The sequence below is a fragment of the Nesoenas mayeri genome (assembly GCF_963082525.1).
Source record: "Nesoenas mayeri genome assembly, chromosome: 5".
NCBI classification, from domain to species: domain Eukaryota; kingdom Metazoa; phylum Chordata; class Aves; order Columbiformes; family Columbidae; genus Nesoenas; species Nesoenas mayeri.
The window spans coordinates 53552812-53574829 of NC_137548.1; the positions used below are offsets into that span (position 1 = coordinate 53552812).

Below are 22018 nucleotides of genomic sequence, written 5' to 3' on the forward strand. Positions count from 1 at the left end.
CTAATGACATCTTGAGTGGCAGCCAAAGCGGGGGGCCAGAGATTGCATGCACTCTCCCATCTGGAAAACACTGATTCCTGCTGTAAGCTAGAGAAGTAACACTTTCACAACCACTTCCATAGAGTTGAAAAGCTCTGTTCACTTACAAAAGTACTAAAAGTATATATATATATATTATATATTATTTCACAAAAAGTAAATCTGCTTGACATCTACCAAATAAGCACGAGCCTATCCTATAGATTAAGTCCAGGAAGAAACAGAAGGGGCTTCTTGTAGACTAGGTTTATTCAGCAACCCAGGCATATTTATTTGCTAACACTCTTGCCTTAAATGTAACAAGGGAAAGTGGCAATGCCAGCAACCTTCCACTAGACCAAAACAGAAGAATTTTGCTATCCTACAGCTGAAGAAATAAAGGAGCACATACAAGTATTTCCTTCCAGAGCAGACAGAAGACAGGAAAAAGAAAAAAAAGATAACGATAAAGGTAATATATAGCAAATTGACCTAATATCAGAGTTCATCCAAAAAGTTGTACAATTCAACCCACTATTATAGCAAGCAATGATAAACAACTAAAAATACAGACTCGCATTACTTGAAAATTAGCCTCAAAGACTTGTCTTTTCCAACCCAGGCCCAGTGATAGAGCTAATGGAAAAAAATACACTCCACATCCAAATTCTTCTGCTTAGTTGTTTGTGCTGTATTTCCTGCAGGGAATTACTTCTCAACTCTGCTCAGGGAAGACAAGATTCTTGTTCCATTCTCATTTGTGTTTGGAAAACATGGAATAAAGTTCCCATAACTTGAATAACTTTTAAACAGTAGTTGAATTAATCTCCACTGGAACAGACATGAATTGGACATGTTCTGACAAAAGCCATTCACCTAAGAAACAAGAAAAGCAACAACAAAAACACATCATTCCCTGATGCAAATACATACTTTAAGTCTTGTTTTGCTCCTTAAAGTTGCTCCCTTGGTAACTAAAAAGTAAAAAGAAATATATAAATAATTACAAGAAGCTTTCTTACAAAACAACTTGTGAATACCCACTGCACCACAGCTGTCTCCTCCAAAGACTTACCTGCTGCCAAGTTACCAACAAAACTGTTCAGTAAAAGCTGGTGGGGACAGGGGATGGGAGAGCAAAGTGATTTTAGACAGACAAAGTTAAATGCAGACACCTAGTTGAAAAAGTACAGTAGCAAAGCACTGACCCTTCATACTTGTTGCCTTAGTTGTTTTCCAAGCAAGTGAGCTCAGTTTACAGACAAGGCATGAGAAAGCTATCAGAACTCCAAGAAAAACACAAAGTAAGGTATTGTTATTATTGCTGCCACCACAAATAAGGGACCAAATCCATATCTTATTTCTGCTGGACAGTTCACTGTTTTCAAATAACTAATGCGTTTACTAGGCTTTTGGAAAAGAGCGGACTACAACAACCAGTTGTCCCACAAAGCTGACTGCTGCAAAGCACAAATGTCACACACCACTAGTCACTTAAAACAGCAGGAAACCATAAGCTTGATGCACACCGAGACAGTAAAAGTTCATTATAAGGACATGTCCTGATGGATGCAACTTTAAAGAAAATGGCTGTACCTTTTAATGGCAAGACATATTTATAAATACAAGAATAAATATTCTCTGCTAAAACCATCTACATTTTGTTGTACAAACCTTCTAAACACAACTAGAATATGAAACAGGAAACTAATGGAGTCTTGAACTCACAGGAAGACTTCTACCCACAATTGTTACTGTTTTTTGTAACTACAACAAATCAGAAGGGAAAGTCATGACTTCCGTTTGAGAGCTGCTGGGATGCAACCCTGTGGGAAGCCACAAACATAACAGTCTGATACTCTTTGTAAGGAAAATGAGAAGAAATAATGAAAAAAATAGTCAAGAGGAAAAAAAAATCATTAACCTGTGCACAAGTCCTGAGCATTAGCAATGCTTAATCTCACCTTGGAAGTTTTCTGGAGGGAATACTATTTTGGTTAGATATGACTTTATAAAAATTTGACTAGTGGCTGTGGTTTACCTACAACTTAGGAGTAGTTACATTTATACAGTCCTAAAATTACATTCGGCCCTCTGAAAGCAACTGCAAGGCTGATGTTGCCCCGAGTGAAAATGAGTTTGCCACCCCTTACATACCTGCTTCTCTACGTTTTTATTTTGAAGCTTTGCAGGCAGACGTTACAGGAAGGGACTCCGACAAATCTCCGACAAATCCTACAAACACTGGTATTACATATATAGCAAACAGCTGCCGCAGCAGCAAAAATTGCAAACAGGGCCTCACTGGGGAGATGGGAAACCTCGAAATGAAAACTGAGCGCCCAAGTTCCCACACCCGGCTGAGGGAACCCCGGTTGAGGTCAAACGAAAGAACCGCGCCTGACTGAAGCAGCTACGGGCCTGCCTCAAGTAGGGCACCGCAGGGTGAGAGAGACGGAGAAACTGTTCACCACAAACAACAGCTCTCCCACCCTCTTCCTCCCCCACTTCCCCCGGGAGGGCGGGGAAGGGAGGGCTCACTGGCAGGCTACCCCGGGCGGGCCAGAGCGGCCACAGATATGGCCAGAACCGCTCCGTCCCCCCAGGGCCACTAAGAGCCACACAGAGTCCCCGTTCTCCCGGTCCAAACTTCTCAAACCTACCTTAAGATGGTGCCTGACCGGGCCGGGCCCGCCCCTGTCCGCCAGGCGGCTCCAGCCGGCCCCGCCACCACCGGGCTCCACCGCGGAGCAGGCCCTAACGGCTACCGCACGCGCGCCCCGTCCCGTCCCCGCGCTGCAGCCGCGGCGGCCAGCTCGGGCCCTCCGCTGGTCCCACCGGCCACCCGCTGCCCAAAGGCCGGGAGCTCAGCGCCGCGGCCTCGCCGAGCCCTCACCTGCCCGCGCCCCCTCACGCCCGCAGAGGCAGCAGCGCCAGCCGCTCGGCTCCTCGCAGGCTCACCCGGGCTGCGCCGCCGCCAAGAAAGCTCCCTCCCGTTGGCTGAAGCGCGGGCGCCTCCCTCAGCAAAGCAGCCGCCAATTGGCCCTGGCAGCGCCACAGCCGCTGCGCCGCACGCGGGCCATGTTGACTACACCACGGCGCGGCGCTCAGCCAATCACAGAGCAAGCGCGGAAGCGATGTGCGCGCGGGGCTGGCGGCGCGCGGGGAGAGCGCGTGATGCGGCGCGGGGGCGTGGGGGGTGAGGCGCCTCGTGCCTTCGTCCTTAAAGCGACAGCGGCCGCGAGTGGGGTGGGTGGCAACATGGCGGGGGCGCGCGGCGGCCGCTGCTGCGCGCTGGAGGCCGCGCCCTCGGAACCAGCCGGGAAAGGCGCTCGGCGGGCGGCCCTGGGGGCTGGTTGGGGCAGGCCCCGGACCGCCCCGTGTCCGAGGGCCGCCTCGCCCAGGCGCAGGGGGTGACCTCCCGCTGTTCGTGTTACGGCTCCCAGATGTTCTTCAGCCGCCCCTGGCGGTGCCGCGGCTCCCGCGGCGTGAACCCTTGGCTCAGCCCGGGCCTCGGGCGGGGGCGGGCTCTGGCCGTGCTGGCCGCCGCGGCGGTGAAGCGCTGAGGGCCGGGATGTGTGCGCCGAGCGGCCGGCCCCGTGCGCCCTGCAGATGGTGGAGGCGGCGGGTGGAAGGCGCGTTTGCGGTGCCGAGGGCCCGTAACTGCTGCATGTGGCAGCCGCACGCAGCCAGCTGTGCCGGGCCCTGGCCTTGTGCTTCGGGCTGTCCGTGCAGGGGGCTGGGAAACGCGGTTTCTGAGGCGCCAGTGCCTGGGTGCTGGGACGCGGTGCTGCTTTCCAGTTTCTTCAGCTGCCAAGACAGACCTGGCGATGCCTGTCTGCTGCTCAGTCACCTGCAGGGTGAGGTTTACTGTCCTAGCAGGTACATGCACCTCTGTTGGAAGGGTTGCATTTTAACTAGATGAATACTCTGATAATGATTTTAATAACCGCTCTGTATGTAATCTGCATGGATAAGACTAAAGTTTCAAAGTTGATAGGCAAATCAAAGACCTGAGTGCTTTCTATTGAAAAGCCCTTTCTGATGTTTCAGACTGAGCACCTTTCTGAAAATGCAGATGTTCACATTTCCAGCGTTGTTTCTTAGTATAGATACGGATGTAATTTACTCTTCTGTAAAAAAGAAGCAAAACAAAACAACAACCACAAAACAATAATCCCCTAACAGTCCGGCTTCTTTTTGTATGGTGACTTGTAAGCAGCAGATGCTGTGTAGCATGATGTGAGAACAGTGCAATTTCAGCATTTGAAGCCACTTAAGAGTTTTAGTAATCTTTCACTCAGTAGGAAAAACCCCTACCCATTTATTGTGTCACTGGATTCCCTCGTTCTAAAAAATGTGTTCTGCAGGTCTGCAACTTCGTCTTGGATTTCGGTAATTAATGACTAGGATTTATCACAATTGTGGGCAAAATTTGGAAATTATGAAACCAATATTTATTAATTAACAACCAAGCGATAGATTAATGTTGTATTAATTCAGGTTTTTGTAGGAATTTAGTGCTGGGAATAATTAAGGAATAGTTAGTTAAATAGGTACCAATACTGTAACTAAGGAATAAGGTAATTTTGAGTAATGTAACAAACAGCTAAAGAACTGCAGGAATGTAGAGTCACTTGTACAAACAAGCAGATTGGGTGGGCCAGACGACATGCTCAGTAGAAGGTTCTTCCATTTATTTTCTTTGCTCCCAACTCTTTTTCCATACCAGACCTTCTTCTAACATCAGTAGGTTAATGGCCTCTTCATACTTTCATGAATTCTTATTTTGGGACAACTTTAATCATTACAGTGGCCACAATTATCAGTCTTCCAAAGAGGAGCATAATGAACTCTGAAAGGAAGATTTATCTGAAGGTATTCCTGCCTCACACTTTTGTTCTTGCTGCTGGTTCACAGCTGTTAACTATTCTTTCAAGCTTTTCCTGTCAATCTCCAGTTTGTTAAAAGCTATTTCTCCTTTCCACCCAAAAGATGTTTGGAGACGTAGGAGGTTGTGCTTGAGTTTTGCTTGAGATCTAGATGCACCTTTCTGCTGTTGCAGGAATGCACTGCAGCCCTGTTCAGACTTTCTGTTGCTCTGCTGTATCTTCTGTGGCATGGGTAGCATTTGCCTCTTGTTAACCATCTTGTTAATGCAGTTCTCATAAATGCTACAAACCATGAATTATATTAGAACTAGGATGGTCTTGTAAAAGTAGATTGGGTTTCTTCTGGACCAATTATTAAAACCTTGAAACAGTCCAGAGTGCTGGAAGTATTTGGCTTTCTTCCTCCACTGATGTAAGTTGAACGCATATATTTAAATTACTTTACATCCTTCCATTTAATGCCCCTCTCCAAAGGCATTAATCTCCCATGATCAGCAAGGGCTTTTTGCTGACTGTTGTCTAACCTCTCGTAGCACGGTGGTGGACACTAGGACTACAGATAGGCATGATCTGTGGAGTCATCTTGCTGTCAGGTGCTCATACCCTGCAGAGAGCTGCAAAAAGATATTTGCTGAATCACCCTGGCTTGATTTAAACAGGCAGCCTAGCATACCCGAGAGCTGGGAGAACCAAAACTGGGAGAAGGGATTATGGCAGAGCTGCTGAACAGATGCACTAGACACTGCAGAGAAAGCTTAGGCTGAGATCTGAAACTGGCATTAAAGTGTCTGTGGCTTCTGCCCTTGGGTGGGTATTAATGGAAACTGCTCTCAGTGAGATGCCAGACATTCACAAACTAACTTGAGAGATAAGACCTGGTTTGTCAGTGGCTTTTTCTGAAGGAAGAACTTTGATCATCGCTAAGTGGAGTCTTGGTACTAAATAGCTAATGTGCTTCTTAATTAATTTGTTCTGTCCCAGGAGACACATTAAGTACTATGCATGCTAAATACTATGCATGTGGTACAGCGACTTGTATAGAAATTGCCCTGTGAAATCAGAGAGACGAGTAAAAATTCCTTTCCATATTTGTTTGGTAGAAATTGTGTAATTAAAGGGTGAGCTAAAGTTGGTCCAACAGCTACCACCACCAGAAAGTGTTAGCTTATAATGTAGAAAAATAAGCTGAAGGAATGTACGGTATGTTGCAGAGATTTGCTTATTTGCACAGCAGACAGCATATACAAACATTAGGATAAAGAGGTCAAAGACAGTATCATAAATGTAATTAAGCACTCATTAGTTAAAAGTGTTTGAGAAAATTGGAGGCAACAAGACCAGGGTGAACAATTCACAGATTTTTCTACCAGTATCTGAACAAACTGAGTGATGGAAGAACTTATTCTCTTCAGTGGAGCAGTATTGACATTTGACATCAATGTGAATATTCACATTGGAAAGGCTGAAAAGCACGCTCTGAGCAAAATACAGAAAATTTGCTGCTGCCAAGTTTGGCCTTCAGCCAAGGGTGCAATTAAAAACAGAAGCACCACACTTTTACCTTGCCATCTCTCAATAAATTCTTTGATAAATGGAAAATAAAAAGTTCCATGTTTTACAGACCAATATGAGGTCTGTGTTCCAAAAATTCCAAGATTTTGCTGTGGGAACTTTAATTTTCATAATGCTTAGAAAATCATATTCCAGACTAGCTTCCCGCAAGTGCATTCATACATGTACATTGTAAAATGAAATAAAATAAATATAATACTGTGGAGTCCTCTCTCCATTTGCCTTGCTGAGAGACAGGTGACTAAGACAGGGAATGCAGATCATTGCTGTTGCATTCTCTTCTGGTTGCCAGGTCAGTCTCACTAGGCAAGTGCAGTGGAATTCACTTAAGTGTCACCTTGATGGATTAACAGGGAAGAGGTCTTATGCTGTGCATTTCAGTGATCACACAGATCAGCTGGAACACCTTCACCGAGTAGTCAGCTTAGTGTGCATCCAGTCCTGACTGCAGCGTTCTTTGGTGGTTACCAAGTTTTCCTTCACCAGGACCTTTGGCACAGTGTTAAGTTTTTGCTAAACTGTGACTCCAGAGAGGGAACCAATCTGTAGTAGCTCTGCAACTTGTTTTTGGTTACACATTCTTGGCTCTTTGCCAAGGTCATTGTTTTTATTATCCTGGTGTTTTTGGGGAGGAAAAAAAAAAAAGTAATCAAAATATTATTTTACTCTGATTTTATTTGGAGAGCACAAATTAACTTGCTGTTAAGTAAAATCTTAGCAGCTTCTTTACAGGAAGAGTTGCCAATTTGTGTGCCTTTTTTTTTTTTTTAAATAAAAAATACTTAGTCCAGTCCACTAACTCATAGATGCTTCATGAACCAGACATTTTCCTTGCTGACAATACTGACTTCCAAGGATAGCTGAAACAGATAGGAAGAGAAAAATTTTAAATGGAAAACCAGTTCAAGTATTGGAAGACACGTTCAAGTATGGGAAGATTTTGAGGGCTTTACTGCTGGAGGATTCAAGTGAGAAGCTTGCTTGAAGGCGGCAGCTTCAAAATGCATGAACTAGATAGCAAAAGACTATGAAAAGCAGGGGAGAATAAGTAGTTGTGTTGAAGAGCAATGATCACCCAAGACACAAGGTGAGCCTGAAGAGGAGAGGATTTCAAAGGCTCTGATCCTTGTGATGTCTATGAAAAGAATACCATTAATTTTAGGAGACTTTTGATTGTGTTCAAAGAGAATTCAAAGACAGGAATGCTGTTTCTGCTGTAGCAGAAGATGGCTTTAGCAGCACTGATGTTTCGGATAAGGATTCTTTCGAATCATCATAGTTTAAAACAAATTGACAATCAGACAAAACACAGAAATGGCAAGCATGAGCAAAATAATTTTGCAGGTAGAAGACGACATTAATGGAGCAGTAAATACAGCAGAGGTCCTTATCTGACATGACTAACTATGAATTTTTTAAAAATATTGAGCGCAGAAGGAGTATGTGCATATGGGAAGCATACAGAAAAAACGGATTATAACTTTTCAAGAATATGACTCTGAAATGTTCATAAGATCTGTGCAAGGAGAGTTGCCCCAGAAACAAAATGAAGCATTTGGGAAGGGAAAAGGCTATTTTAAAAAAAAGTTTCTACACTGAAGTAGTAGATAAACCATGGAATTGAATGAGGTGCTACTAAAAACACAGCAGGAAGAGAAAAAACTGCGTGTGGTAGGTGGAAAGCCAGTATATTATCATGAAGATGTCCTGAATAAACTAGAATCCCAGACAGCGATGGATTAACAGTGGCTTCTCAGTAGTGACATGCTAACTATTAATAGCTTTAAACAACTGGTAACTCAGATCACCAAAAAAGAATTTCTGTAAGCAAATTACTCTCACTATTTGACATTAAGTAGCAACTTCAGAAGCAGTTCATGGTCAGAAAGGTAGGTAGAGCAGTGAAGTCTATGCTGTCCCTAGAAATGATTCAGGTCTAGGATTCCTGTAAAGTCTGCAGAACTAACCCTGGAATCTGTCGAGGACTGCGGGGAGTTTGGAATTGGAGAACCTTATCTGGCTGAGAAGCAGCATCTTGTGACTGCAGCTTAGGCACATCCCATCCCTTCATGGATGTCCTGAGTGCACGAGTGTCTTGGAGGAGCATGTTCAGAAGAAAATGAGCTGCTAATGTTGAAAGGGGTTAGAATCTAGAACGGTGTAAAAACGCAACTGATCTTCTTCTGTTCGCAGACCAAAGGATGGAGAAGTGGACCCTGTGACTGTGGCTAGCTGTTTAAAGTACAACTGTGCAGTTTAAATGTGTTTATACATTTAATTAAAAATCAGCAGAGTAATAAAATACTGAATGCAAAATGAAATTAGTAATAGCAAGCTAAAGGAAAAGCTCTGTAAACTTAATTTCAAAAATATGGTTGTGGCATAAAGATCTACATTCTTCCCAATATACAAAGGTCATCTAGAACTTGTACTTCACAACAGATTTTATAATACTACCTGCATACAAGACGCATGTGCTTTACTGACCATAACATTGTTTTCAAAGGCAAATACAAACTGGGAAAAAAACCTACTAGACCTTTCTGTTACTCCAAATATGTTCATTTCTCAGAAGGAGGAATATTAATACAAAAAAGATAAAGCAAAGATGTTTTAATTAAGGACAGGAATATAGCCTAATGGTTATAGCATGGACCTAAGAGTTGAGAGAACAGATATGTCATGCTATAACCTTCCGCAAGTCACCTTGAGGTTTATTAGTTGATTAATATAGTTCTGCATATCAGACACATAGCTGTTATATGCAGTTGTGAAGTAGGTGAGATGTTTTTTAGGATTTTGTGAAGTAGCTACTGCCAGTGAAATGCATTACTAGGCAACAGAGAACTGTCCCTGCAGACATGTGACCATATGACATCAGAAAGATTATTGAAGCAGGGTTAAACTGTCATGTTAAAAACATCAGTCTTGAATAACAAGCAACTTATAGCTGTATTTCCTAATTGCAAACCAATCCACAAACCGTATCTCAGTAGGAGACCCTCTGTTAATTCCCCTTGGCTCTGAACAGGTATCAAGTCCTTTGGCAGCACTGCTGTTTCCTTGGAAGGTTGGCTCCAAGAACGCACCACCCACCACCATTAGCCCTTCATGTCTTCCCCAACTGTTTGTTGAATGCAGGTGCATTTGCCTTGTTCTCCTCCACTTGATTTCAACTGCAGGTTGAGCAAAGGTGAGTATCTGTTCCCTTTTGCAACAAAGGGACTGTTAGTTTCTACTGTGCAAAGTGTTCTGAGTATACTTACGAGAGTTTTTAATAACAGCAGCTAGAGTAAGTATCATAACGGAATTATCCAGTTTTTCCTGCTTATGTAAAGATACTAAAGTCATCTGGAAAATACCGTTCTTACTGTGGGACAAATTACTCAGCTCCCATTTAGTAATAAATTCTGCTGACTGTGATATATTAAAGAATGCAAGCTACAGTGAGGTTTAGATAGAGATCAGTATGCAGGACAAATTAACCAAAGCCTGGACAGCTATAAGAAACAGGAATCCTTACGTGGATTCACTGACTGAGCAGCACCTTCCCAAATAGAACTGGCAACCATTCAAACTGCTACTGTTGTTGCAAAGAAAGTTCTTACAGGTTGGCTTTTTTTAAGAATGGATTTTTATTGACTTTCCAGATGACATTATTAATCCACGTAAACAGGATTTTTACTTTGCACCTAATAGAAAGTGTAAACAGGAATTTGAGCATCAGTATATGCTCACTTCTTCAATGGTGACCCAGCACTCGCCTTTAAAAAAAAAAGTCCTCTTGTTTTCAATTTGCACTTCCATTCTGAACCATTTGTAGATATTCCTTGTATAGCTTTTCTTGGGTTTCATAAAGTTTCTTTAGCTTCTTAATTTGTCCTTTGCTGAGTTCTTTGCCTTCTGTATCATGGGTGGGAAAGCCCTGAAACATTAAAAAAAAAAAAAGAGATAAATTCTTGGATTTCTTTTGCTCCTTATGAAATCGTGTTTTATTAAGATAGGGGAATAATGACATGACAAACTGTCAGGATGAGGTGCATCTTAGCTAATTTTAGTCACCTAAAAGTTTGACAACTAACTTTGACTGTTTGTGTATTTTCCTTTTTTAGGTAATGAAGGGTCATGGGGTGTATTGGTTTTCTGTCCTGTACTAAGTAAGGGAAGCTTAGACAACTAACTTCTAGATGGTTACATTTAAGAGAATAATGACTAATCCCAAACCAGATGGTTAAGAAACCACTGTTAATCATACTAGAATATTGAATACAAGGTTTAAAGCAGAAGCAGTAAGAGCTTTGCATTCTTGATGGAGAAAGTATGATCAGAGTTTTTTTATGGATTTCTCCTTGACTTGCAGGGAATTTTTCCAGTATTTACAATCTCCATTTTTACTGGCCTTCAGGGCCTGAATTTGCATGGGTGAAGAAGACAGGGAGAAGCATGACCAATGTCATGGATGAAGTGCTGAAAAAGCAGTGCTTTATGTTTTCCAGGTAACAATTTTATCCTCAAGGGGAGCAATCGAGCAAAGTTCTCTCTGCAGCCCCTTGAGATATGCTTTGCCAGGAGAGAGCAAAACAGTGGGCAGAACCAAAAAGGAAGCACAGGAGCTCTCTGAGAAACATGGATGTCTCCATCAGTTCTGGCAGAGTTGGGGAGTTTGTACATGCAAGTGAATTCCTTGCCTTGCAACGGGGTAATCCATGAACAAACATCATATATATTCCTACCCACAATATCTACAGAAAAATTTTCTCTGCAATGAGAGGGCCCAAAGGAGACCAGTGGACAATTAAAATACCCTTGAAATGATGGCTAACAGAGAGCCTTGCTCCTCAATGCAAAGTATGTGCAATAAAATCAATGTATCACTTTTTCTTTCTCTCCTTCCCTCCACCCACTACATTAATAGCACTACCCTGGAGGTTTTGGAACAAGATCAGCCAGGTACACATACAATTACATACCACTGGGGAAGGAAAACTACTCCCTATCTAAAGAAAAGACTCTTACGTTTTCATCAAACATAGAATATTTGTCATGTTCTGATTTAAACATTTCATGTGGTGGAATCTTCATTTTTGCCAGTTTTGCTGCCTGTAATATAAAGCATGCATTAACTGCATTAGCATCACATTCATTACTGACCCCCTGTCACATGCAAAACAAAAAGTAGACTATAATTTACAAATCAAAGAGCATTTAATTCACAATTATTTATCATTTGAAAATAAACTTCCAGTGAGGAACAACTCAGTAAGTATTAGCTGTGCTTGTATGGTGGAAAAAAATGTTTTAAATCTGTAGAGAACAACTGAATAAAACAGATATATAGCAGAACTCAAAATAACTCACTTATATAGGTCAAAAACTACATCTGATTTTTGCTGATTGGGCTCCTTAAAGTTTTAGGTATAAACACAAAAGTGAATAGTTGCCGTGAGTAAAGAATATTCAGCAATTAACTCACTGCAAAGGGAACCACCTTTATCAACAGTTTCCTGCTGAAAAGCAACAGTTTCTCTGCATGTCACACCAGAATCAGGATGCAAGTAATTGCACTGAAAATAAACTGAACTTCATCTTATCCGTAAACAAACACATCTTGGAATCCTTTCCAAGTAACTTATGCCCAAAGCAAGGGAATCAATTTTTTGAAAGAATGCAAAAAGCTACTTAGAATTTGTGGATAATAAATACTATTTATCTGATTGTCTCTCTGTACACAGTGCTCTCTCAAAGTTTACTTCCTCTTTTAAGCCAGGAGCGCATTTCCTGTACTGTTAGAGTCATCAGCATAGCAAACAATCTCTTCTCCTTGTGAGTCCATCTCCTCTGGCTGTCTACTCCTCATCCAAAGCCTAAAACCTTTGAGCTATCTCAATTCCAACTGCAGAGATAAAATGTGGTTTTTACAAAACACTACATTTCGGAGTTCAATCATAAGGAACAGGTGGATTCTTAAAGAGAAAACAACCAACCAACCAACCAAACCAGCAACTGTTTTCACACATACCTACAGCACTGGAAAGGGAAGAAAATAATAAATGACACATGCAAAATCTTCTCTAACAAGCATGTAAGAAACTGCTGTGGGAATTAAGGAAGTAATACTGTCTATAGACTGAAATATGTGCTAGAAGATCTTCTTAGAAGCCTTTGCAGTCTGTAGTTATGTTTTCGAAGATGGTTTCCCTATAACAGGACCTGAATATTCAAATCGGAACTGCAAGCCAAAGTCATTCTGAGCAGGAAACTGGAGACAAAAAAAATAAATGGAGGCCCAGCTAAGGCCGGGCAGAGAGCCTATGTTCTAATATAATCTTTCCTGCACGTGACTATCTCTGTTAACACTTTTCTTCAAAACCAGATTAAAAGGATCTGAACACTTACTTCCTGCTCTTGTTTTTTCCTGGCTGCTTCTTCTTTCTTCCTTTTTTTCTCTTCTTCAATCTATGAAAGGCAATGTTAATGAGCAAAAGGTAACTACTTGGTTGTTTTCTAGAAATCTGAGCCAGCTAGCTCCCCTGGATATCTAATTACAGGCAGAACTGGCAGCATGACCTGCAGCAAAATCACTATGCCTTATAATTAGGATTGTCTGATCCTTTCCACTGTACGACTTTGATTTCATTTGCTTTTATTCACAGTTAAACCAGTTTTAACTGAGGAGAATGCATTTTGCATGCAGATTGCATACATACGAAAGAAAACCTACAAAGCCTGCAGAAGAAGTAGTCCTGCCATTTCACAGGGAAAAATGTTTTTCAAATGACTTTTTAAAAAGACCATATTTCACTGATATTTTAAGCTCTTGCCTGAAACTGTGAAGACATTACAGTTTCTCAAGAAGCAGTTGTACCGCTTGATGTTCCTACGGAAACAACTATCCAAATTTAGCCAACTTACAAAACTTTATGAAAAACAAAAATCTCATCTTGCACTTGCTGAGGAGAGACCAAGGGTTCTGACAGTACTGAACATAGTACTGTTTCCAGGGAAAATGTACTCTGGGTTCTACGCAGCAGCTACATACAAACTGCCTTCAAATGTCTCTTTGATGAAAATATCTGTAATTGGCTGAAACTACATTTTACTTCTTCCTTTTCTGAAAAACATCTACATGGAAAGAGAGGTGTTGGAAAGTCTTCCAAATATTTCTAGTCATGAAGGCATTTTATCATTCATTAAAACTGAAGAAAGACATATGAAGTGTTACTTTTAAATTTTACAAAGTCACATATTAATGCTAGGAAGTGCCAAAAGAAGGGTTTCTTTGCAGATCTTGTGCATTTGAATTAGGATTCACAATCTTTATATAGTAACATGTGAATTATTATCCCCACATTCTGAATATCTCACTCATCCATACTACATTAATTAAGATTTAGCCAGGGCATTTTGTTCTCACGTATCAGATAAATACAGTCTAGTTCTATGGAAAATGTCAACTTCATTTGTACAGACAAAAAAAGTCCCCATTAGCTTCTCATTGGAATTGTTCTTCCAGATAGACAAGATAGTGTGCATGCAACATTCCACATCTCTTAATTATATGAAGATTTTTTAAAAAGAAACAAAAAACCTTAGGGCTATTCATTAGGTCCCATACAACATTTTCAAGAAGCTACTGTTTCAAAAACTATTTTCCTGAACACCACTCAAATTTTAGTGCAAATTCTTTTCTGTTATTTTCCTTATTGTTAGTCTAAAATTTTTCTTACAAGTTATCAGATATGTAAAAGTATCCACACCTTACACATTACTTTAAATTTGAAAAATATAGAATGCTTAAAATAATAACCTTTTTCTTTTCTTCTCTTTCTTTCAATAACGTGTCCTTATCCACTAATTTAACCACAGTTGGAAGTCCTGAAGAAGCAAAAACAGATTAATAAGTTTCCAATGCTTGAATAGTCAGAGGTAAATGTATTTACCCTATGATAACTGTTTTCTTTTTGCTAGCTGAGTGCAAATACAACTGAGTAACTACTCAAAAGTTACTAAGAAATTAGGTACTACAATTATATCAAAAATATTGCAATGTACATTTTTATATTCCGTTCATATATTCCAATATACAGATTTATAATATACATGCATACATACATCAGAAATCTTATATGCTATAGTTTTGCAGGCCTTGAGTATGCTGGATTATTCCAGATTAGTTTTGACAGGTTGTTTTCCTGCTTCTTATGAAAATAGTAAGATTAAGCTACCTACAAAGTTGCAAGACATATCATTGGGTACCTTCATGATCTTCAAACCGAACACCAAGTTCAGGAAGGATATCATCTCGAAGAGCATCACTCAACTGCAGAACTTCAGTTACTACAGAGGAAGAAAAGTACTTTTAGTAAAGTAAGATTTGTTGAAAAGTATAGTTATTTAGTTATTTAAATACAATTAAAAATCACCACTCACACAGCCCAGAGAAAGGTCTTTTGTTTTAAAGTTATAAACCTTTTAAGTAAGTTCTGCCTTCTTTCAGCTGTACAGAGAAGCAGCATGTTTCTTGAAATTCACAAATTTCTTCCAAGATACCCTCATTGTTCCTGAAGGGGAACAGAACGAAAACCCAAGCCAATTCAGGAATGGTGCAACACAGTGGAAAGATATACGACTTAGGAAGATCCTAATGGTTGCTGTAGAATTTCCAGTAAGAAGGGTTAAGAAGCCTTTTTTAGAAAAATCACAGATTAACATATCCCAAGCTACATCTAACAGTGCCTCTGAAGGACTATGATTTTGATGTTTTGATAACTACACATATTTTGTCAGAGCAACTGTAATCCAAACATCTCCTGTTTGTACAGAATAGGTTTCATCTAGTCTGACTAAGCTGCTTTTTTTAAGCAAACAAGTTGTAGCAGAACAGAAAATTTCAATTTGGCTTTCTGGATGGTGATCAGGACGCCATGAGTACCATTTTTGTTCCTTGCAAACTTATTAGAGAGCCTTTGACGACGGCAAATGGTTAAGAACTCAAGATGTTACTGAAATAGATGCTATCAAGTCCTAAGAGAAAAACAGATCTTCGTACAAGTTATTTACCTGGATGAGAAATTGTATCATGAGCTGAGAATTAGCAGAACTGTGAGGAGGAATTAAATGCACCAAGAAGACCCTGTATGTTGCTGTTGTGAACTTAATTCAGGGGCATTTTTTATAGATGGTCTTGTATTTAAGAGGAAATGCTTACCAAGTGTGACAAGATAAATTCTCGAGTTAGATGATACTACGTGCTTGCAATAAGCAAGTGTTCTCCCTTTCAGCAACTCTCAGCTGGTTAAATGTAAGAAGTAATAGGGGTCTCAAAGGTAATAATTCTGGCAGTAGAAGGTACCATCCAGACACTGTACTCAACACTGCACATATCAGTAGATAAAACTACCATCCCTGAGCCTTCATCTCTTCCGTAATTCTTAGAGCCTCAGAGAGCTGAACAGTGAATAGCATCGACTATCCTAATCCTATAAAAAGGAACAGCCTCCCTATTTCATTGCATGGAAGTGTTCTGTGACTCTCTTTGTATAGGAAAGCACTTCATTTTATAGAAGCTCTTTTGTGTGCCACAACTAAGTAGTTATTTTTCTTAATCCAGAACAGTTATACACAGTGAACCACATTCATTTTCGATGCAACTCTAAAGAAGCCATTAAGATAAATGAGGGATAAGATCACCTCACTGGCTGTTAATACTAAAAGGTGTTGACTCTAACCTAGACAAAGGAATTGCATGTCATACCAAGAATGTATAAGATATACCTACTGCTTATTCAATAAAACAGTGTCTGCTAAGTTATAAATATTTACTTGTCTGAAATAATGAATAATTGGAACTTTAAGAAGAAGACATCCATCAAGATAGAGAATAATGAGAAATGTATAACAAAATGTATTATTTATGAAAGGACACATCATCTGATCAATCCCGTTATCCAGACGAGTCAGCACCATGCTTCTTAGGGCTAAAATGTGCCTGTTCTTTGCATGTGGTATCTCCAGAGCACAGGTACTTAGGGATTGGGCAGGGGGTTGTTTATGGGCTGCCTCAAGATATAAGCCTTTATCCTCACTGAGGAAACCAGTGGGATAGTATCTCATCACCAGTGCACATTGAACGCCCTGGTAGCTAAGCACTCTTTGAGCCTGTAACTGTTTCCCAGGCCTGTTTTCATATTTTCTGTGAGTTTCAAGCCAAGGGCCTCAGATGTCAAGCAGATGTTGTGCTGTTGTGAATGAGAACACTGTGATGGGAGAGGAAAAGGAGGAGCTTGAGGTATCTTGAGAACGCTGGATGTTAAGACTGGCAGCAAAAGACAAGAGCAGGCACAGTTACAATGAACAAGTTTGTCCCAATTCTGGCCAATTCATGATACTTCAGGAAGAGGGCAGAGGGTTTCCCACTGTGTCCTAGAAACAGCTTAGAGTAAGATACCACATGGCACCAGCACCCATGGCTGAAATGAAGACGCAGGCAGAGTTCAGTCATGGACACCTTTACCACAGGGCAGTCAATTTAAGCAACTGAAGACACTTGCTCCTTTTGAACATCTGAGTAATGATTTGTCACTCATGAGAATTCTTCCCAAGCATTAGGAGCTGTACTAGAGCACAGATCTGCTCCACTGTGCATCTTTGCAGAGACAATCATACAGGGTCTTTGCAGCTGGTCAAGTACTCAAGTAAAACGTCAAGCTGTGCTGTATAGAGATGTTCTGACCAACCAGTCACTGATGTCTTTTGCAGAGATTTTCTGTATTTCTTTTGCTTGTACAGCTAGCACAGCTTTTTCCTGTGTACCATCACTGCTAGATAGGCTCACAAATTAAGTCAAGACTCAACTGCAAATGATCAGTACAGATCTCCAGTTGCATACTAATAAGCTTACAAAATAGAGAATTAATGTTATTAATATGTTTGAATGTTAGCTTTCTGGACGATGGTAAAATTTTTGTAGAGTATATACATTTTGGTTCTTACAAAAAGAAAAGTTTTACAAATGGCTGAGAAATATTTTGTAAATATAGATACATTTTTAAAAATTATATGCATATGAATGGGGACATTTGTATTACTCTGCAGGTTTTACAGACACAGCATACTTTTTATTTAACCTCTACGAATACTTGAAGCAATACAGATTGTGGACTATGATGGGGAAACCCCCTTTACTTAGAACCATGTAGAGGCAATATCCCCAGCCATTAATCCGAAAAACTTTTAGAGTAATTTAACACGTTCTGCATGCAAGAATTTAATGGATACAGGGAAACAAATCAGTTGCATGTCAGTGCAGGTCCTGCCAACCACCATTCAGCTTCCATATATCAAGTAGTTTAATGAAAGGTGCCTCCCTGGTCCCACTGCAGATCGTTCCATACCCCAACCAAATAGCAACTAGGTCCAGCTTTATTCTTACTGCCCAATTTACTTCAGGCAAAAAATCAATACCTTCCAAGTCAGAAACTCATGTGCCAGTAAGCAATCTAGTGCTAAGTATGTTCTAAAATTGATCTACAAGAAGCCACGTGATAGTTAAACCTTATTACTGTTAAGAGTGAGGATCAGTTTAGCTCAACCATCAGAAAGCAAGGGGGGAAAAAAGCCTCACATAAATTGAGTATTTATGTTAAATATTGAAAGACCAAAGGTCACATTTTTAGCTGAGGATACACACACAAACTTCTTGAATTAATTCAAATTACATCAAGTATTTGCTGTTGGAACTAATAAGCCTATTTCTCACCATCAATTAGACTTATAGGAGTCTGACAGCTGAGTAGTCAAATTAAGAAATACAGTTTTGTGCTTTTAAGGTAAACTTGTTAGCTCTTAGAAGAATGCAAAACAGTAGCAGAATTAGGTTTCAGATTCTTTGCCAACTGAATAGGTTATCAACCAGACACTACAAGTAATTTTATATTTCTGTATAATATATGGGTTATTTATATATGTTTTATGTATTTTAAAATGCCCTATTTTGCCTTCAAGTACAAATTTCCATGTAAAAAGTTTTAAGAAAACAAGAACCAAATACATATTGAAGACATGTAAAATTCTACAGGGAACAGCAGAAAATAGTAAGAGCACCATTTAGAACTAATCAACTGGTAAAACCAAAAAGGGCTTAATGGAACAACCTTTTTAACACTCTATAGTCCTGCTGCCAACACATACAGCATGATCAAAGCTTTTCAGAGGTGGAAAAAAAAGTGCCCAAAACAACTCCTAGCAAACTCCCAAATGAATTCTCTAAGGAGAACACTCAATTACCATCAGGGGAGCTACAATTCCAACTATACTAACAAATAAGAATGAATATATCAGGCTACTTAAGAAAATCTCAGGCTATTTACACAGACAGTACCATTGTGTAGCAATCTACACTTAAAAGAACTGAGCTCCCTTGGGGTAGAGATCATGGGTATTTTAATACCTAGAAAGCAGGGAGTCCCATAATCTACAGAAACAACAACTAGACCTCATCATTCCAGAACTTTCAGATTCTTTAGGAAATTAAAAGAAAATTACTTTAGTAGCCTGTAAAACTTTCTCAAATTAAAGAAACAAGTAGCAGAGATTCAGATATTCAAACCTGCTCTGATTTAAGGATGCCTTTTTTTTTTAAGATGCCTCTAAGCAAAGAGAGACCATCAGCTGGCTCATCCTCCCAGTTTGACTCTTACAAGCGGAGTCTCTGGCACAACAATACAGGAAAAAGTGAACTCTCACCTTTCTTCTCTCTGGCAATTTGTCGCACTCCTTCTCTGAACTCAGAAAGAACTTGTAGGTATGGCATCACTGTAGATTCAATCTGCAGGATAATTATTTCTATAGTTAGCTAATCATCATTTAGATCTAAAACATGTCCTTACCCACTTCATATTTATGTGCTCTTGGATGGAACTTAACCCTCAGGGCAGATATACATCAATAAAAATTGTAATTGCACTATTGATGTCAAAGGATAGATGACAATTTGCATTAGCTGACAATTTTCCTTTTGTGCAGATAAAATCAATTTGTGGACTTCTGCCTCTACCCTTTCCTTTTTTGTCTCCTTTTGGTTACAGATATATATTAGTTCCACATGGATATTCTAACTATAGTCCAGCTAACTATAACGCAGTACAGCAATAAAAACAGCATCCAGACAAATTTGTCCCTTCATGTTCTGTGCTGCCTTACTTAGGTCCAGCAGCTTGTCAAACATAATACCAGGTGAAAATGATGTTAGGACTTATTTTCATTAGAACATAGATCTGTTCCTCAAATGTTAGCTTATGTTAATCAGATTTACTTCCAATACAGTGCAGTTGTCCGTATTCTTAACGACTCCCTCCCCAACAAAAAGTGGGGAGAGATTACTGTTGAATTATTTCAGATGTAAGTAAATGCTGGTCATGAAAGCTCAAAGAAAAAGTCCTGAGAATCCTGCTCTCAATGGTAGTGAATAGCAACAGCAAACAGTTAGTGAAGAACAGCAGTGAGCAATTACAAAAAACAACTAGAAATCAGCACTGTCTGCGAACACTGCTCTGGAATCCCAAGAGAAGCCAGACACCCAGGGGACTGCTTAAATTAAAAGTGTCATTACTTTGGAGGGTGGGGAAGAGAAAGAAAAAAAATGCACATTTGTTTCCCCTACAGTTTCCACATGTCCTTCCCAGCTGTTTAATCTCCATGACAAATTTCTGTACAATTAACAGACAGGATAGTCTGTTGTGCTCTAAAAGTGCCCATGTGAAAGGAGTTGAGGGGCTCTGCTAAAACTTTTCATAAATGTGAATAATATGCAAAAAGCTTCACAACTGGAACCATTGCTGACGGGTTTGGCAGAAAGAACAGTCTATGGAAAGTAAGCAACAGTCACAACCCCACTACACCCTCTACACTGAAACCAGCTCAACATGCAAATGAAGTGGTGTCAGGAAAGCATGCACTGTCACTACTTCACCAGCCAGTTAAAGATGAAAGATTTTTATTTCCAGAAATAACTAATTTGACAGCAACACTTAATGCATTTGGAAAATGAGACTATGGAACCTGAGGTTTTCTGACTCCAAATCTCTTCTGTCCCCTTTCAAGTAAATTAGTGAACCATGGTAATTAAGCTAGTTGTTCTTTCAAAGCTTTTGAAGATGATTGCGCCTTTTCTGGAGATAATGACTCTATTAGTTCCTTCATCTCCAATTTAGACAAAGAAACAAAAGGCCTGATCTACAGCCTTCTGTAATTAATGAGAAGTTTTCCAATCTTGAACGTTCGCCTGGTATTTTTTGCTAAGAAAAATAAGTATATGCACGGAAGACTGAAATAGGGTTTAATATTTAATGAAACAGTCAAAACATTTGTGATATTATGCATCTTTATAATATAATGCTTAAAACCGGTAATGTCTTAGGTGATAAAACCAGAAGTTTCCTATGCGTAACAGGTGTTAGCACAAGATTCTTCGAACAAGTGTGCTAACAGATGTTAGCACAGGATTCTTTGTGCACAAGATTCTTCTGACTCTACTACTCTTGGCAACATTATTTTAAAAGACTGAAAGGCCTTAGCTTCTTGTTCCAAACTATTGCAAATCCTTCCATAAAGCACATCTGTTGTAAACACTACCTAAATGAACGCTAAATAGAAATTTGATTTTTCCTTTTCTCTAAAAAGATAAGTGTTAAGGTGCTGCCTTTCTTCTTAAATTCAAAATAGTTCTGAGCTAAATTAAATTCACTGTTGATGGGGTTTGGTATGGAATACTGAGCATCTTTCTTATTATCCTTGTTATAGCATTACTGGAGATTTCCACAGCACAGTAATGTAAGTATTTGCACAGGCAATTATCAGATGAGTGTTCCTTCACATTCTTCAACCACAAGCAAGCTTTCCTCTTCCTTTGATGAATACAAAGTTTAGCTCTTTTGTTACACCACAATGTTTTATTAATAATTATTCCTTCTAACGAGGAACAGAGGGACATATGGTCACATCTTTGAATGCAGAAAAATAGGTGAAAACCAGAACTGGTTTGTCCATGTCAAATTTTTTGCATGAACAAAGACAGCAAAGTGGATAGCTTTCATGTGAAGTTATTTTTCCTGCCTGCACCACAAAGCATTACTGTTATTACAGGGCTCATCAGCACTTTCATCAGGTATCTCCTAAGTATTTCCAGAAAAATTATGAATGACAGTGGAACTGGTGGGTGACCAAAGCAAAACAGCGTTCAAAAGCCGGATAAAAACTGTGGCTACAAATGAGGTCAGAAGAGATTGAAATGCAGATAAAACTCCAGCTGCCTCCAGGTTGGTTTCTGGTGTACCACAAGGAAGTTCAATCAGTGTCATTATATTTTTGAAACTACTTAACATATAAATACTTATAATGAGTCTTACACAGTAGCGTGTGCTGTCTGTCATTAACGTGGTTTCTTAAACAGACTCATCATTCAGAAGACAAGATAATTATTTTTCTGGTTGCTATACAATTTGTCTGTCATTAAATCAAACAAACCTATAAAAACTCAG

The 22018-nt window shown here is 39.9% G+C and overlaps 2 protein-coding genes across 16 annotated transcripts in view; both read right to left on the reverse strand.

Moving 5' to 3' along the window:
* Nucleotides 1–3012, reverse strand: part of NAP1L4 (nucleosome assembly protein 1 like 4) — a 28676-nt gene extending 25664 nt beyond the window's left edge. For 4 of the 13 annotated variants that reach the window (XR_013922168.1, XR_013922169.1, XM_080345034.1 and 1 more), the window contains exons 1-3: nucleotides 2915–3012; nucleotides 2176–2253; nucleotides 952–992 (exon numbers count right to left, since the gene is read on the reverse strand). The gene's annotated coding sequence lies outside the window, so the exon portion shown is untranslated. The other 9 variants (XM_080345041.1, XM_080345042.1, XM_080345038.1 and 6 more) reach the window with 9 other exon arrangements.
* Nucleotides 3013–10086: 7074 nt separating this feature from the next.
* CARS1 (cysteinyl-tRNA synthetase 1) overlaps nucleotides 10087–22018 on the reverse strand; it is a 34323-nt gene continuing 22391 nt past the window's right edge. For 2 of the 3 annotated variants that reach the window (XM_080345685.1, XM_080345683.1), the window contains 6 exons: nucleotides 19227–19308; nucleotides 14739–14819; nucleotides 14290–14357; nucleotides 12879–12938; nucleotides 11499–11582; nucleotides 10087–10407 (listed from right to left, as the gene is read on the reverse strand). In XM_080345685.1, the coding sequence (XP_080201811.1) occupies nucleotides 10273–10407; nucleotides 11499–11582; nucleotides 12879–12938; nucleotides 14290–14357; nucleotides 14739–14819; nucleotides 19227–19308 (510 nt within the window). In that variant the 3' untranslated portion in view covers nucleotides 10087–10272. The remainder of the gene's footprint in view (nucleotides 10408–11498; nucleotides 11583–12878; nucleotides 12939–14289; nucleotides 14358–14738; nucleotides 14820–19226; nucleotides 19309–22018) is intronic. The other variant, XM_080345684.1, reaches the window with a different exon arrangement.